Consider the following 17,790-nt stretch of genomic DNA (forward strand, 5'->3'; position numbering starts at 1 on the left):
GCGAAAAGTGTGACATGACCCCTGATAAATCCTTTCAATGCGTTCCATAGGACCCTGGGGTCATCGACCATGCCAACATTGATCTGCAAGAATTCAGCTAGTTTACTCCTGAACTCAGAGCAGAAATCATCGTTCTGTAATAAGGTTGAGTTAAAACGCCACCTGGGAGCTCTCGTGGAGAGCCTGCCAAAGGTTGCCACAAGGAAAATCCCCTTGTGGTCCGAGAGAGCCAGGGGAACCAATGAGACGTCGAAACTATCAAACAAATTAGGGGATGCGAATGCATAGTCTATTTGAGAGAAGGTTTTGTGTCTGGCAGACGGGTGAGAGTAATCCTTGAGGGTGGGATTGGATAAGCGCCATAGGTCTGCGAGCCCAGTGTCCTGGGCCCACATCCTGAGGGCCTTAGAGGACCGTTTTTGGTCGCTTGTTTCAGAGGATCCGGACCTATCCATCTCCGCGTCCCAGCACGCATTAAAATCGCCACCCACAATGAGAGCGTATCCAGTAAGTTCCAACATATTCTTTGTGATTGTATTATAGAACGCTGAATCAAATGTGTTAGGGGCATACAATGCTATTATTGCCATCTTCCTATGAGAGAACTCAACTTTTGCTATAGTAATCCTTCCCTCCGTGTCCGACCACACATCCAGGACTTTGATATCAAGGTTACGTCTTGTAACTATGACTACTCCTTTCGTCTTATCATCGGCTGAGGATGAGGAGATAACGTGATATTGTCAATTTGCTAGCCTTGACACATCACCCACCAATAAATGCGTCTCACTAAGGAGAGCAATGTCAATATTTCTTCTCTTCAATAACCAAAGGACACTGGCACGCTTGTGTGGGGCGTTAAGACCTCCTGCGTTCCAAATTAAGATATTCAGTTTAGCCATGGTCGAGTTTGTCTAAATGCGTAGAGAACATACCAGTGCAGCCAGGCTGAGTACAGAGGCGCTGATCCAGGCGGGCCCAGGCGGTCAATCCCAGGAGTTCAGAGGAGGAACAATTACACACATATAAGACAACAGCACATAAAACACATAAAAATACCACCCCAGTTACAACCCCCCCTCCTTCTACTCTAAACCCTAACCCACCCGTCCTATTATAAGCCCTCCTATACCCACTCTCCAATCCCCACACTATGCCCCATCCACTAAGGATGGTCATCTTCCTATCATTTCCCACTAGAGTCATGGATCCAATAAGACGCTCCCCACTCCGACCCCCCTCTAGATAAACCCCTGATTAAACCCCCACTAGTCCAATAAACACAAATAATAATAAAAATAAAATTCAATATATCGGTCGAAAACCACCTGAGCCTTGGCCCTAACATGAGAACCATAATGGAAAAAATAGCCATTATTATATAATAACTCAACATCACACCTGCAACCATCTATTTCCGAGTCTGCGCTTCAACGTCGCAATGTTATAGCACAAATGGATAAAGGAAAATTCAAAACAAAATTAAATTAAAGCATACCAGCCGATAGTCTAAGGCAGGATCGGGTTCCAGGTAAATTGTGCAAACAAATGTCATTTAAACAACGACAATAATAAGAAGGGGAAAAGGGGGTTATGGTCAAAGTGCACATCTGTAACAGCCCCTCTGATCAGGCACAACGGCTGAAATGACAACCTATGTAAGAATAGAATTAAACACATTAATTAACCCGGGGATGGTAATAGGCAATACCTGACACAACCTGTTATCATATCTTGTTTATATATATATTCAACCGATCTTCTCCTACCGGAGCCCAAAGCTCAAAACAGCCTGGATATAAAAATAACAGCATACAAGAAGTTAGTTAAGGACCCGATCACCGTTGAATTGTGCGAGCCGATTACACTTAAACAGCAACAACAACCAAAGTGCGTAAATATTAACGGGTCTCGAATGTCTCAGCGCAGACGATAGACGCAGCCCGCTAGCTAGCCCGAGGCTAGCGCGTAAGCTAGTGATGAATCCGGATAGCACGTTAGTCTATTATGTACATTGTTCAGCTAGCTCGTTAGCTTCCAAAGAGGCGATACACAAGTACGACCATGAGGTCAGCTTTAGCAAGTAACAGAAGTCATTGGGAAGCCCCGCTAGTTGGATGGGCAGTGGGCAGTTAGCATGTCTGGGCATGACAGCAAGTGTTTGTGAATAGCCGGCCCTAACAATGTATTCAGGCCCACATCGCCAAGTCACTCGCCCGATATAGTTATCAAGCTACATTCTCGGGTATCCCCTCGAGATATTCCTTCGCTTTATCCAACGACCAAAATGAACGCCGACCATCGACCTTATCCAACACAGATAATTTCGCGGGAGCGAATAGCGTGGGCCTCAGGCCTAGTTTCCATAGCCTGGACAAGACCACTTTGTATTCGCCTCTCTGTGCTTGAACCTCCGGTCTAAAGTCTTCGAAAATGGCCACTTTGTGATCGCCAAGCCTCAGATTACCCCTTCTGGCACGAGCCGACCGCATGATGAGTTCCCTCTGCTGAAGCCTGTTCAGCTTGACGATGATGGGCCTCGGCTCTTTGTTCACACCAGGAGTGGACCTGCCCGCTCTGTAGGCCGACTCACGGGAGGCGAGGGGAGGACGTCATTTCCCAGTATTTTTTGCAGCAATTCCGGCATGGTCTCAGAGAGACGGCCTTCCCCGCTGCCCTCCGGTACTCCAACAATCCTGATGTTGTAGCGTCTCTCCCGGGACTGTATTTCCTTAATTACCGACTGTAGTTTGGTAACTTCAGCCTGCCTAGCCAGCAGGGAGGACTCGAGATCCACCATCTTCTCGCCCTGTAATGATACCTCCGTCGTTAGCGCAGCTAGCTCGATAGCATTAGCCGAGGAGACAGCGTGCAGCGACTCCATCTTGTCTATCAGCGGGACGACCGCCAGCCTTATTTCCTCTGATATCTCTCGATGAAGGTTGACACAAAAATCCGCCAGCACTTTCTTTTGTGCTTCAGCGGAGCGTGTCTCAGACTCTGCATGTAGCTTGGTCATGACCAAGAGCACAGCTTCGCTTATCTCACCGACACCGGGCGATGGTGCGGCCAGGCCCGGTGGTGGTTTGCTGGTTGGGGCGCTCATGGATCTGGTTTCCACCACCGACATCGCAGAAAGTCGAAAAAAGTCGACGACAGTATTTGAAACACGACGAATTAGCAAGCAGACAAAAAACAAATAAAAATTAAATAAAGACTAATGTGGAGAAACGTATATTCTGCACGGTAGAAGGGAGCTCATGTGAAACACGTCTACTCCATGATCGCTCAGCTCCGCCCCCCCATATCGGTGCATCCCTAATCATAAACAACATAAGGAATATTAGCATAATTTTGAGTGGACTGAAGGAAGGAGTCAGCGTTAATAGTTTTAAATGCAAATAATTTATTGAAACATAGAAGTGGGGTCGGGAGGGACACACACACTGTTTCAACTCACCACTCCCGCATCATATTGTAGTCTAGTCTGTCTTCAAACTTCCACTCCTCTCGAAACTTTTTTATATTTGAATATCAACATTATCTGTCCATCCTCAGTAATCCTCAGTTTACTATAATATACTCCTGTCCTGAGTCCTGACTAGTGACTTCATCGTCTTTCCAAACGCACACACACACAGAGAAAGGGAGAGTGCCCCCTTTCTAGGGCTGGGCGATATGGAAAAAAATCATATCGCGATAATGATATGATAATGTTATCATATTTCTCTATCGATAATTATCGAATTGTTAAGTATATAACACTTTTTTATTTTTTTTTAACAGGTGTATGCAATGTTCCCCCTAAGGTGCGCGCGCGCACATGGCAAAACGCTCCCGCGCACATCTGAAATCGGTCGCACTTTTTTTTTTTTACTTTATTTTTTTTATTCAACAAACATGACCATGTTCACGTCTTAAACTCGTACTGAGGCCTTAGTTTTGGTTTTAAATTGCATATCATTCATTTATTTATTGTCACACAGAGCAGAAGAATTTTGCCAAAACTGCAGAACGGCAGGCCAGCCACACTCTCAGACCCAAACGCATCTCCTTTGATTTAATTATACATCAAATGATTTATGTCAAGGATTGCAATGCCTCGCTTGAATGAAGTTAACTTTCCACCTGGATAACGTCAACATTCAGGGTGAATGTAATGTCAGAAATTGGGATAAAAAAAATGTATATATATTTATTTTTTTATCGGGTCGGGAAATATCGGTATCGGTAGATACTCAAAATCACATGATCGGATCGGGAGCAAAAAAAAATTTGATCGGGACATCCCTAACTGTAACCTGTTGCGTGTGACGTTACCAAGAGAAGCCCCGCTTTCAGTGCTTTGTGGGCAGCGCTACTGCACGCTCACACAGACGCACACAACAGATGAGGAAGTGGACAGATCCGACCAGCATTGCTGGCTCCTCACAATGCAAACGCAAAAATGTACATTACAGAAAATTTCCAATTTATCATCCCGGTCGAGACTAATTGGAAGCGGAGTGCAACGCGTGCAAAGCTTGACCATATGTTTATGTGTCTAATAAAGGTGCTGGCGATCTCAAAGCTCACATGGACACAGCAAAACATTACAAACAAAGCAGTGCGAGGCGAGAGTTTGATGGCAAAGTTGACCGAATTGATTGAAGAATGCAGCTATACAGAGAGAGAAAGAAAATAATTGAAAACTATTTTGATGCCTCAAAATGATGTTTTGGTTTGATAAGATGCTTATGATACAATCATTCTAAGGATTATGTGTGTAATAAATTAGTTTAGTACACTAATTGCAACAAATCTGAAACTGCATAGTGCACTTTTAAATTAGTATCTTTGTGAGGTTACTGTTTTATAATTTACATTACATTGAAAAGATAAAGATATATTTTTTAAAGCTCGATTTTCTAATGCAGAAGAGGTATTTAGAACATTACATCATATTTTTCTTGTTATTTATTTTGTCCAGTAAGACTTGAAAATATATATTATTTTGTCATAGGTTGATTTAGTTATTTTCTTGAGATTTGTCAGATAGATTACTTTAGGCATAATACAGAATGTTGAGTAACTTTGGTTATAGAGAGATATTATTTTGTTATATAAAATAATATAAACAATAATTTTATATCCATACAGAGGAGGTATACTAAATACATTATAATGATAAGGCATCTTTGAGTAAACTTTGATTAAGTATCTTGAGGCTGAAGGCAGAGTGTCCTCTTTAAAAAAAAATCACTGGTCACCCTTGAAGTCGCATTATAATTCACTTAATAAAATAATGACGAGTCAGCCTCCTAAAAAGACAAAAGTTAGTGACACGACTCACACCGCTGCCTCCAACCCAGCCAAAGTAAGGACTATGCTCTGTATTGTCAATCAATGGTCAAATAAATATTTGATTAAGGAATATAATATGCCTTTTTGTATTATTTCTGTGTATCAGCTAAATGTATATATTTTTATGTTAGACATTAAGGGAAATTAAGATTCTCAGATTTTTTTACAAACCGCCGCTTATCAACTAACCGGTTAATCGGCAGGTGATGTATGTTGCTCAGTAGCTGCTGATGTCTGCTCAGGAGGTTTGAGTGTTTGCTCAGACCGAAAAATAATTAGAGGGAACATTGGATGTATGTTTATTTTGCAGCAATTCTTTGTCATTGCCGCCATCTTTAGTGTTACATCCCCTCACACTCCAGTTCTCAGGCTGCAGCTGGTTTAAAAGCGAAAGTAAACCGGCTTCTCTGCTGGCTGTGGCTCCAGGGGAGTTGAACAGTTCTGGCTCTGCTAGTTTATTTTCAATCTTTTGGCGCTTTTTTTGTGGACAAACCACCGCACATGTGCACCGTGACTCGTGACTGGAGTCTAGTTCTGCTAGCACACATAGCCTACTGTGTACAGACGGTTTCAAACTGTATTTTAAATTAGAAAGCAAACAAAATAAATGGACAAGAGAAAAATAAATCTCAATTTGGTCAGTATTGTCATTTGGACAAGCAAAGCCATTACTTTAAGTTGCAGGCAAGAAAGACAAGTCTGTCCACTGTCTCTGGTTTTAAAACTGCCCTGTTGCAGGTCACAAAAAAAAATATATATATATTTTTATTTTATTTCGATATTCGATATCGATTATTAAAATATATCACGATATTTATCGTTATCGTTATATCGCCCAGCCCTACCCCTTTCCCTTTCCTCAGTCCACACTGTCTGCTGTTCACTATGGCTCTGCCTCTGATCAGGATTAACTTGTTAGCTAACGTAACGTTCATTTCGGGCGATGTGGGCATAAAGGAATGGCGACGATGCAACGCATGTTAGATGCATTTGACCCGTTGTGAGAAGAAAAAAACACCACAGACTTATTTCGGCTCGCAAAATAGGCGCACTGCTGTGTAGTGCTGCTCGGCTTTATATATGTGATATGAACTACACGCCAGTAGGGTTGGGCACCGAAAATGTGTGAATAGTATGAGAAAAAAAATTAAATTTTCAAAAAAAAAAAAAATCTCCTGCGAAATAAGCTGTGACCTGCACCTCAAAGAATCGGAATCGAGAATCGTTCAGGACAGGAATCGATATGGAGAATCGGAATCGGAACCGGAATCGTTCAAATCCAAACGATGCCCAACCCTACACGCCAGGTGGCGGGCAGACCTCTCATTGTTAGTTGCCAAACCTTAAATCTGCCCGCCATTGGCGGTTGGCGGGTACTTATTTTGTTCCCTGATTCAGTGGCAGTGGCTCTGCTGGGTATATCCTCCACTGACTGGGAAAAATAAGCATAATCCAGTTTTATGAATCTCCCCAATATATGTGAGATTATAGGGCCAGTACTCGCAAAGTCCTTTTACACTGTATTGTAAAAGTAAGAATTTGTATTATTTTGGAGCAGCAGTTGTCTCTTGATCTGGAGCTAAGGAGAGTGTCAGGTCTGAGACTAGATCCAGAACTCAGGTTCTCCAAACCCTCCCACTGATAATAATTCCCAGAGAAAAACACTGGATGTAGGCTAGGTGACACAAACACATCCATTCCGGGTGGCAACAGGGGGCATGTTGACCAGTCAAAGTTATTTTCCCTCTGTTGAAAGGTGAGCTCATGAGATTCCACTGAGACCCCCCCCCCCCCAAAGGAATGTGCTGTGTGCAACGTCACACATGCATTTTTAGTACAGGATGTGTAGCAACAGTATGAAAGGCAATGCCCTGGTCTAACCTGGTCCCAGCCAGAGATTCATACTCCCAATAAAAGGTAGCCGGTGGAGTCGAGCTTGTGTAGAACGAACGCAAGCCTTCACTGGGGTTTGTCAACGGACTGCAATCTATTTAGGCTACTACATCGTCATGGGGAGATGCATTTTTTTATGAAACATTCCATCCGTGTCCATCATCTCATGATATACAGTATACATTTGTAATTTTGATTGATTTGTATTACTTATTTGTAGTTTTTAGATTTTTACTGTGAACATTCTCAGTAGTTATAGCTTTCAAACGTGATAACGTAGGTTCAAATAGGGTAGGCAGGGTCAAATATGCATGCTGAGTTTTTGAAAAGCATGATGTGTTTGTGTGGAACTAACACCTCTGTAGACATGCAGGGGACCCACTGTAGACATGCAGGCACCCTCTACTTCTAGGAACAGAGTATGAAACTGCAGAAATCATAATTGAGCCCTGCCCCTTCTGTTAAAAACTGTGAAATACTCTCCTCAAAGGTAACATTGTAGCAGTTTGGTTTATTCTGTTAAGTACCAGGTTAATTTATTCAGTTAAGGCAAAAGTAACACAAGCAATCCCTTCCCTGCCTTGACTGGGTTTTTTCTTCTGTGTTGTGTTGTAGCGCCCCCTCAGGAGGAGGGAGGCAGTGCAGACTCTGAGGTGGAGATAGTTTATGTGAGAGAGCCCACCACTGAGCAGGCTGCCCTGGCCAGAGACCTGTTGCTGCCTCTCACCTTCTTCTGCTACCAAAACCAGCCAGGCTACATCAGCGATGACCAGACTGATGGTGAGAAGAGAAAACACTAAAAAACACCCTCTAGATCCCATACATTAATGTTTCCCCATACATACTGTACATACATACAGTCCCAGGGACTGCTGACGGAAATTAGTTGATGGCTAATTCTGGTGCAATGCATCTCCTCTCATTATTTGAGATGAATGTATGTTGTACACGGTCCCTGACAAACTAAACTAAAACATAAATGTATTCGTAGCAGGCCACCACAATAGCAGGCGAGCCCACAACAAATAGGATTTTCCAAGCTTATCTGATAACGTACTTAAAGCTCTTGTGTCTGTGCACACAGTCCTGTCCTCTCCACTGTCACGATGACGTGTAGAACCTGTGGAAGGCACTGCCCTTCTTCTCTTTTTTATTTGAAAATAATTTCACTGCCAGTCGAATGTATATAAATAGATTGATAGATAAAACATAATTGATGTGACATGAACTGAAAATGCATTCCTGGTTCTTTGGGAAAATATCAATACAAGCCAAAAAATAAATGGGTGCTACAAAGCACAGCTCAATGCCTAATGGTTGTGTGTCCTATTGGTATTACACATAATAGCAAATAAAATACAACATGCAATGAACTTGGTAATCGTACAAACTTTATGGCTGCTCGGATGTGGTAATACTATGTAAATGTTTCATTAATATTCAAATGTCATTATAATTTGTCTCATCGCAGCCTATTCATAGCTGAATGGTGTCCTAAGTGACAATTGACTTCCCTCGTGGTGATAATCACCTCCCTTTCTGTTTCTGATCCATCTGCACCCATTAACTCTATCCGCTACTGTGTCTAGAATCTACCAAGCAAAGTGGGTGTTGTTTCTTGTTCCTTTTCAGACGAGGACTTTGAATCGGCTGTGAAGGCATTGAATGGAAAGCTCTATGCTGATCCCCCTGAGAGAAGAGTTGCTGCATCAAGTGATGGTATGTCATATACAGTATATAATATATATATATTTTATTTCAAACCTTTATTTCAACTTGTGAGACACTGAGGTTACCCTCATTTACAGTGACAAGAGCTTACAAAACAAGACGGTTAACAGTAGATTCATATATATATGCACAATGAATAAGAATAAACAATAAGAAATCAGTTAAGACTGTTACAAGTTGATACACAATTGTCTGAGATCATACTTTTTAATGCAGCAAGAGAAGGAAGAACCTCCCATTTTAGAGTTAGGCCATGTCCAGACTAAAACGATTTTGGTCATTTTAGGCAAAGTATTTGATCGTTTGCATCGTTCTGCCACACGGAACTGCGTTCTGGCAGCCTGAAGACGGTACTTTCTGATACCACCTCCCAGAGTGCGCAATTCTGAAGACGCCCCCCACTGCGTCACCATCTTTACAAGTGATACGCGTCTTCTCCTGAACCGATGACGCGTATAGCCCACCTCTCCCTTACCTGCATGTGCAAACACAGCCAAACATCACCAATCACCGTCGACAACAGATTGACATCTCCCTTAACAGTGTTACAGAGCTTGATCAGGCTTTTACAGCTAAATTAACTTTTTCTGAAAACCCAAGTAGTAGCCAAGCATACTGTTCCATAGCATACCCCTTCAGTTGATCATGACAAATCCTCTCTTACCTTGACGATTAAAAAGCCTCCATAATTTAGTAAATGGTATCCCCATGGCATGGTGTTGAGCTGTAGCCAGCAAGCTATGCTATCAATATTAGCTAAATAATTAGCGTCACATAGCTGGCCTTTTTCTGAAAACCCAAGCACATTATTGTTCCATAGCATACTCCCTGGAAGAAGAGATCTTGTATCTCAATGGGACATTCCTGGATAAATAAAGGATAAATTAAAAAAAATACGCCTTCAGTTGATCATGACAAATCCTCTCTTACCTTGACGATTAAAAAGCCTCCATAATTTAGTAAATAAATCCGTAGCCAGCCAGCTAGCATTGATGCTATTCAAAATGCTATCCACATTAGCTAAATAGCTAACCAACTAAATACAATAGACAGTGGTATCCTGAGGTAACGTTATGACAGTTTGCTAGTCGAAATGACTGGACACACACAGGGACAAGTTAAACATCAATCAATTTATTCCAACAGGTAGTTTGAGCTGCATGTGAGCCGAGGTCTTTCTCTCCTCTCCTTTGAAAACGAATGGCGTTACGTTAGCTCGAAAAGCACAGAACCGGCCGACACAAGTTAAGCTGCTAGCAACAGAATAGAATTAACAGAATAAAACGGGAAAGACATTTATTTTGTAAATTTGTGCCATGCACTTATTATCTTGAGGCGTTTTCGTTTTTACAGAAACCTTAAAACGAAACGGATCAAAATAGTTTTAGTCTGGACAAGGCCTTAGTTAGAGGGCATTCCAGGTGTTGGAAGCATCAAAGGAAAAAGTTTTTCCCAGTTCAGAGCAAACTCGAGGAACCCTAACTAACAACCAACCAGTCATTTGAATGTGTAGAATAAGTTCCAATATTCCATTAGGGCTGGGCGATTCTTGCTAAAATGTGAATCATGATTTTCCTCCCTAAGAATTGAGATCACGATTCTCTCACGATTATTTTTTTTTTAATTTTATTTTATAAAAACATTTATTGCACTTTCTTAAACGGACAACATAACACATATCAAAGTGCTTGACTTAACATAACATATCTTAACTTATAACAAAGTGCTTGACTTAAACTTAAGTCTCTTGTAACATGAGGGTTACAAAATAACTAGTCTCTTTTCCTGTCTTATTTTAGAACACTTAATCAAAGTGATTCACTTAAATGCTGCTGAACATAAAAAAAACGAGAATGTAAAATGTATGAATAAACGTAGGTGTGATTGCTTCATCAGTAATGAATGATCGGTTATGGCTTTAGAATGTTCAGAGTGAAATAGGATGTTCGCTTAGGGCTTTAGAATGTTCAATTGTGGTTTTAACATGAAATAGAATGTTCAGTTACAGCTTTAGAATAAATAATACAAATAAAACCTCATCACATCATCACGCAGTTCTGTCGCGACTGTCATTCGACACTGGGTGTACAGAGCAGACAATGCAACATTTGAAAAGTATTTGCGAGAGGGCATAGAGTAGCGCTTGTCTAGCGTCTTGATCATTTTCTTATACCCCTCGTTTTGAACGGTGTTGATTGACTTGATGGATATGGCGATGCACTGTATAACGTTTGCGTTATTGAGGCTTGTGTGGTCTGACGACTGGGATTTTGTGATGTGGTTTGTTTGTCCTTCATTGCTAAATCATATTCGACTTTATGGTGACGTTTGAGGTGGTTGTAGAGGTTGGTTGTGTTACCTTGCGTTGCTGCGATGGTGCCAAAACACCATCGGGATTTTCTTCAGTGTCGCTCATTTCTTTCTTTTTTCATTAGCTTGAACATTTTCTGTCGCGCTCGTTCGACACGTGTTGTGTATGAGCTCAGCTGTTTACTCAGCTGAGTAGCCTGAGGGGGGAGGGGCATTTTGGGGAGGGCAGCGGCAGTGAGCGCTGTGAGTGAGGGAGAGAGAATAATAGGAGCGAGTGTTTTTAATGCAATTGATCTCCATTTTGACGCAAATTCATCAGAATCGCCGTCATTTAGAAATGAGATCGCATAGGTCTATGAATCGAGATCGCGGTATTTTTACGATTAATCGCGCAGCCCTTCCAACAGTGGTTTACCAATAAGGGCTTTCAAAATAAACAAATACCAATTATGGTTGTGCCTTTCAACCAGAGAAGGCCATCCAACATTTAGACGCGAGAACATGACGCACTCTGTAGTACGCAAATTGCTGTAGTCCTAAGAAAGAGGAGACCCAGGGATTTCAATGCGATGGATGTCGAAATTTCATAAAAGTACACTACCCAGCTCACACCAGCCGCAGACATAGGAAGCCTAACCATTTCTCTTTTACAAATATTGAGGTAAATGTCATGATTATATCTCACGGGTCGAACAACCTCAACATTATTGCCATAAAATACAACATGTATTGTTTCTTTACCTTTCTGTGAACGTCTAGACAGTGAGTACAGTACAGTGAGACTCTATTTAGAAACCATGGCACTACACTGACTGTTTCAAGCTAAAACGGCTGGATGTAATTTAGCCAAATCAACGTGGCTGTGAGTCTTTCACCTTTTACATAGCTAGCGTTGGCGTGGATTGATTTTTTTAGATCTAAACAAACGAATGCAAATATAATGTAGCCTGGCCCGTTGTTCTGACCAGGATTACGTTCCCTTTTGCCTCTGACGTCATTCATTCCAACCAAACTGCTGTTGCTGCAAACACACTTCCTGTGTGCCGGATGATTTTCCTGGGAATGTCCTACCAGACACCAGTGAGAACAGCCAAGAACAGCACATGTAAAAGCATTCATGAACCCTGTAGAATCACTATTGTGTTACATCAACTGGTGAGTGTGTGGCAAAATACATTTATTTGAAAATGTTTGCGATTTGAATTTAAAATGCAAAAATTTTTCAATGTTCGGTTATATTATCAACTAAAGTTAAAAAAAAAAAAAAAAAAAAGCACTCTGTCCTTCCAACCCCACCAGTCCTTCTAACCCTGAACTTATCCTAACCCTGTCTATGTCCTTCACCCGCCTTCCTAGCCCCGTCTCTGTCCTTCACCACCCTTCCTAACCCTGTCTCTGTCTTGCACCATCCAGACTCCCAGGCGGTAGAGGCTGTGGACCCAGACGAGTGCCAGGTGGTGTGGGAGAAGAAGCCTACGCCGGAGGAGGAGGAGAAGGCCAAGAGTCTGCAGCTGCCACCCCACTTCTTCTGTGGCATCAGCACCAGTGACAGCGAGGCTGACAAGGACAAGCCTGAAGACTTTGAGACTGAGGTCCGCAAAGCTCATGAGGCCCTGGTGAGGGCGAGAGCTCTGGCACACAAGACTACAGCGGCTCTAAGCCCAGTTTCAATAAGTCATCCAGGGTTTTCCTTGGTATTTGGAGATGGTTAGGTGTTAACATGACTGGTTTGGTTTGGTGCATTTTGTATCGAGGGGATTGGTGGTTCAAGATGATCTTATTCTGTTGGATCGTTATCCCCCTGGATTATCAACAAAATCAAGAAATTTTTTCAGATATCCAATCTGCTTCCGTTGAAATATCACATAATACACATGAGTTACTCTGATTGGCCCATCAGTCACATCTAGCTGAGAGGACACGGTGCTTAACAATCGAGTATATTACTGTTCACTAGACACTATAGTTTTTCTAGTCAACAGAAGGCCATGCCCCCTCAGTGTATTAACCCTTTAATCGCCGTTGACGCTGAAACACGTCATTCCCCGCCATGCTTATTCTGCCGATGACGCTGGACAGCGTCTTTGATATCAATATTTCAAAAATCTGTGATCGAAATCATATTTCTCCCCCGGAGACATTATATGTACTGGTGAGCCCCTGTCAACTCTCTAACTGTTCAAGAGCGCCATCTGGTGGCCGATCGGCAGATCGCCCAGGGAAGAAACAGGGAAGTGGAAGCTGGTGCTCATTTCAATTTGGTCCGATCACTCGCTATAGGTCCCGGGACTCGAGCTCGACACAATGGATATCGATCCGTTGCCAATAACTCGATAAACAACATGATTTGGACGTATATACTATTATACAACCTGGAAATGGATCGGGTATTTCCACATCCCATAATAGAAAAAATTCTGTTCCACGCTCATCTCCCAACGGCGAGAGGAAGCTACGGTGAGTTTCAGCGTTATTTTGTAATGTCTTCTATACTAACTGCTCCAATGATCATATCACCCACACTAGATTAATGATATAACGTTGCCCACGGAATTATAAACTACCCCCCGCCCATCCGGTCAACATCAGATCATACGTAGTAACTTCTAGAATTACGTGCAGTTGAAATTTTTTATCTCGCGCCGATTGCTATCAAACTGTATACAATCATCAATATAATGCATTTAGGGCTATAAATCACGTTCTGGAGAAAGCTGCAGAAAACGATAAAAACATACTTATACTTTAGACCGTATTTTAGTATGAATATGTGAATGAAAAAGTATAACGTTGCTACACCCTGAACAATAGATATAGGACTTTGAATGGGCCATGGTAATTTAGCAATACAATTTAAAAAGTTATAGCCCTGCAAAGAAGGGGAACTTCTCTATGTTAAATAGGGCTGGCGAGGGATGGTAAATTATGAATTTAACCCCGGCGATCAAAGGGTTAATAGTTGACTGTTCTCAGAGACAAAAACCAATTAAATTATGACATAAACTAGACAATTCCGCGGGGGAAATTGTGAAAGTGTGGGTGATGCCTGTGCACCGCCGGCCAACGGGAGAGGGTCTGTATTGTCTCTATGACAAACGGTTCAAAAGATACAAAAGAGGTGGTTGCTAGGGTGTTATAGCTGGTTGCTAGGGTGTTTCTAGTTGGTTGCTAGGGTGTTTCTAGGTGGTTGCTAGGGTTTTATAGGTGGTTTTGTACTTGGGTAACGTCACAGTGACCAAATGCGTCCACATTTTTATAACAATAGCGAATATAACTTACCCTGTGCTGTTTCGTTTCTTACAAATTAACGATGTTTTATTTGTCCTTTTATATGCGGATAACATTAAAATCTTAAATTGTACCATTTATGTTCCCCTTTAGACAACAAACAATGCTAATTATGCACTTTTGTTAAGATAATTAGTTGACCATTCTTGGTCACTATGCAGGTCTCATTAATAGTTTAACGCTCCTGTGTTGAGATCACGTTTTCCTAATCCGGTGCTGATCTGTGAACAACTAGGTGATAAAGGTCTTGGGATTTGTAGTCATTTTGTAGTCGTAACATTTTCACCTTTTAAACCAATGCTGCCATCTACTGACAACAGAAAGTGTTGTGTATAACGTCAAGTTGATTAGAGAGGCTACCCGCACACTTGTAAAGACCGTCACCCAAAACACATTCTAGAGATTCCCACTTTTTACTGGTACATACGTTCATATCTAATAGTCTTTAGATGACTAAATATAGATGAATACTCATGAAATTTGATATATATATATATATTCTAAAATAAGTATAATTTCACTTCACCTACCTGTCGACATGAAATTCCCAAACGCTGACAGTAAAAAAAGCCTGGATGTCGCGCAAAATGGGGCATGACCGAATTTGGTTTTGGGCGTTCCCAGAGAAAGAGAGTGACCGAGATTGGTCTACGTTCCGTTATGTACTTTTAGCCTTTTTAGGTGAATTTTCTGAAAATATGGCTAGGGCTTAAGAGGTTATGGTGGTTAGATACAACCCTTAGGTAAGCTGTATACAGGAAAGCCTTGCCATCGTAGCATGAAGATCCTCTTTCATTGTAAACCCAGTGCTTTTATTTAGATTGTAGTGTTGTATTCTATATAACATTGAGCATGTCCCATTGATACTAAGATTTACCCTATGATATGAATAGTGACATCTGGAATGCATTGTTGAGGTAACTCTTTTTTTTCCCTTTTTTTAGGATGCCCAGCTGAGCACAGAAGCAACTATTTCAAGTACCTCAACCGAGGCCCCAGAAGAGCCGACCTCAGGTCAGGGGTCCGGCAGCACAGAGGCCGTGGCCGTTTCCACCACAGTAGAGGAACAGACTTCAGACCAGCAGTCCAGCAGCACAGAGGCTGTGGTTGATTCGTCCACAGCAGAGGAACAGACCTCAGACCAGGCATCCTGCAACACCGAGGCTGTGGTTGATTCGTCCACAGCAGAGGAACAGACCTCAGACCAGGCATCCTGCAACACCGAGGCCGTGGCTGATACCTCAACAGCAGAGGAACAGACCTCAGACCAGGGGTCCAGTAGTACAGAGGTCGTGGCTGATTCCTCCACAGCTGAGGAACAGACCTCAGACCAGGGGACCAGTAGTACAGAGGCCGTGGCTGATACCTCAACAGCAGAGGAACAGACCTCAGACCAGGGGTCCAGTAGTACAGATGCTGTGGTTGATTCCTCCACAGCAGAACAGACTTCAGGCCAGGTGTCTGGCATCACAGATGCTGTGGCTGATTCCTCCACAGCAGAACAGACTTCAGGCCAGGTGTCTGGCATCACAGATGCTGTGGTTGATTCCTCCACAGCAGAACAGACTTCAGGCCAGGTGTCTGGCATCACAGATGCTGTGGCTGATTCCTCCACAGCAGAACAGACTTCAGGCCAGGTGTCTGGCATCACAGATGCTGTGGTTGATTCCTCCACAGCAGAACAGACCTCAGACCAGGGGTCCAGTAGTACAGAGGTCGTGGCTGATTCCTCCACAGCAGAACAGACTTCAGGCCAGGTGTCTGGCATCACAGATGCTGTGGTTGATTCCTCCACAGCAGAACAGACTTCAGGCCAGGTGTTTGGTATCACAGATGCTGTGGTTGATTCCTCCACTGCAGAGGAACAGACCCCAGACCAGTCCGCAGAGACCCAGATTGAGGCTCCAAGCAGTAGCTCCCCCATAGATCTGTCAACCAAGAAGAGCCCTGAGCCTGATTCCACTACTGTTACTACTACTAGTCAAGGTATATGCTATACCATTACCTCCTATCCTTTATGACAGTGTTTCTTAGGGGTCTAGCTGAAGAGCTTCTCCTCCTCAGAATATTTTTTTGTTTTTGTTACATAATGTAAAATTACAGATTCATACCTTCAAAATAAGCCATCAATTGTCAAATTTTAGCCGATAGTTTTCAATCAATGTCTTATCAAACATTCTGGTAAAATCCTAACTACATTCCAGGATAGGACTTGAAACGGATCCAAGTTCATTCAGCAATCTGATGAAAGAACTACACTCCCAGAATTCAATGTGATCAATGTCACTAGAACAATTCACACCTGGAGCAAAGGCCCAGTCGTTCCTTTGTTATTCCAGTGAATGGACCCAGCAGGAGGCCTAGCCCTAGAGTGACACACAAGCTAGATAGCATAATTATTATACCAACACAGGGCTTCTGCATCATCATGCAAAACTAGGTCCATACAGGTCCATACAATACCCAACATGCACAATTACCATGATTTTCTGTGTTTACAGTATAGTGTATTTTAGAGGGAGAGAGAGAGATAGAATTATTATTATTAAATAGAATAATTTTCTATAGGCTTGCCGTGGTAGTCAGTGATACTGGTGTCATTCTGTGTTCAGGCATCCAAAATGCTCATATCCAAAAGTAGTAGATAGATATGTCATACATGTAGGTATGCATTTGGTTACACTTTTAATTCAAAGACGGGACTGTAGTTGCGCTGTGCAATGACAAAAAATCGGAATGTAATCTAATCATATCTCTAGATACATGGCGCACAAATGCAGTGGGCATGATGGTTATATATACGTATCAACACACACACGCACACACACACACACAACCACACAACAGACACATCTGAACAGATTAAAATTAGAAGTTGGCTGGTTCGGCTGCGTGACAGGGGGCTTGACGAGAGCATATACCCTATAAATATGTACAGAAACAATTAGCGGCTGAATGGGACTAAGTATTCACTGTGAGAAAGAAAAGAAAGCATCTGCATACCGAATCATGGGCCATTGGCTCTGGTATTTCACTATAAGTGATAGATTTGCAATTGAAAATTCAATATGATGAGAGAGAGAGAGAGCACTTGTCATTTGAATTGAGAGAGAGAGAGCACTTGTCATTTGAATTGATGTTCTCTCTGAATGTAACATCCATAACGCTGGAATTGCCCACTACTGAGCGCTCCTTTCTATTTCTCTCACGGCCGAGGTTGAAAAA

At 42.3% G+C, this 17,790-nt stretch overlaps 1 protein-coding gene across 2 annotated transcripts in view; it reads left to right on the forward strand.

Annotated features, from left to right (window-relative positions):
* ranbp2 (RAN binding protein 2) overlaps window positions 1-17,790 on the forward strand; it is a 114,184-nt gene that overhangs the window by 66,113 nt on the left and 30,281 nt on the right. The window contains exons 21-24 of one of the 2 annotated variants that reach the window (XM_084310724.1): window positions 7,852-8,016; window positions 8,869-8,955; window positions 12,691-12,893; window positions 15,510-16,551. In XM_084310724.1, coding sequence (XP_084166850.1) covers window positions 7,852-8,016; window positions 8,869-8,955; window positions 12,691-12,893; window positions 15,510-16,551 — 1,497 coding nt within the window. The remainder of the gene's footprint in view (window positions 1-7,851; window positions 8,017-8,868; window positions 8,956-12,690; window positions 12,894-15,509; window positions 16,552-17,790) is intronic. The other variant, XM_084310725.1, reaches the window with a different exon arrangement.

Source organism: Notolepis coatsorum (assembly GCF_963971535.1).
Source record: "Notolepis coatsorum genome assembly, chromosome: 3".
In the NCBI taxonomy this organism is placed as follows: Eukaryota; Metazoa; Chordata; class Actinopteri; order Aulopiformes; family Paralepididae; genus Notolepis; species Notolepis coatsorum.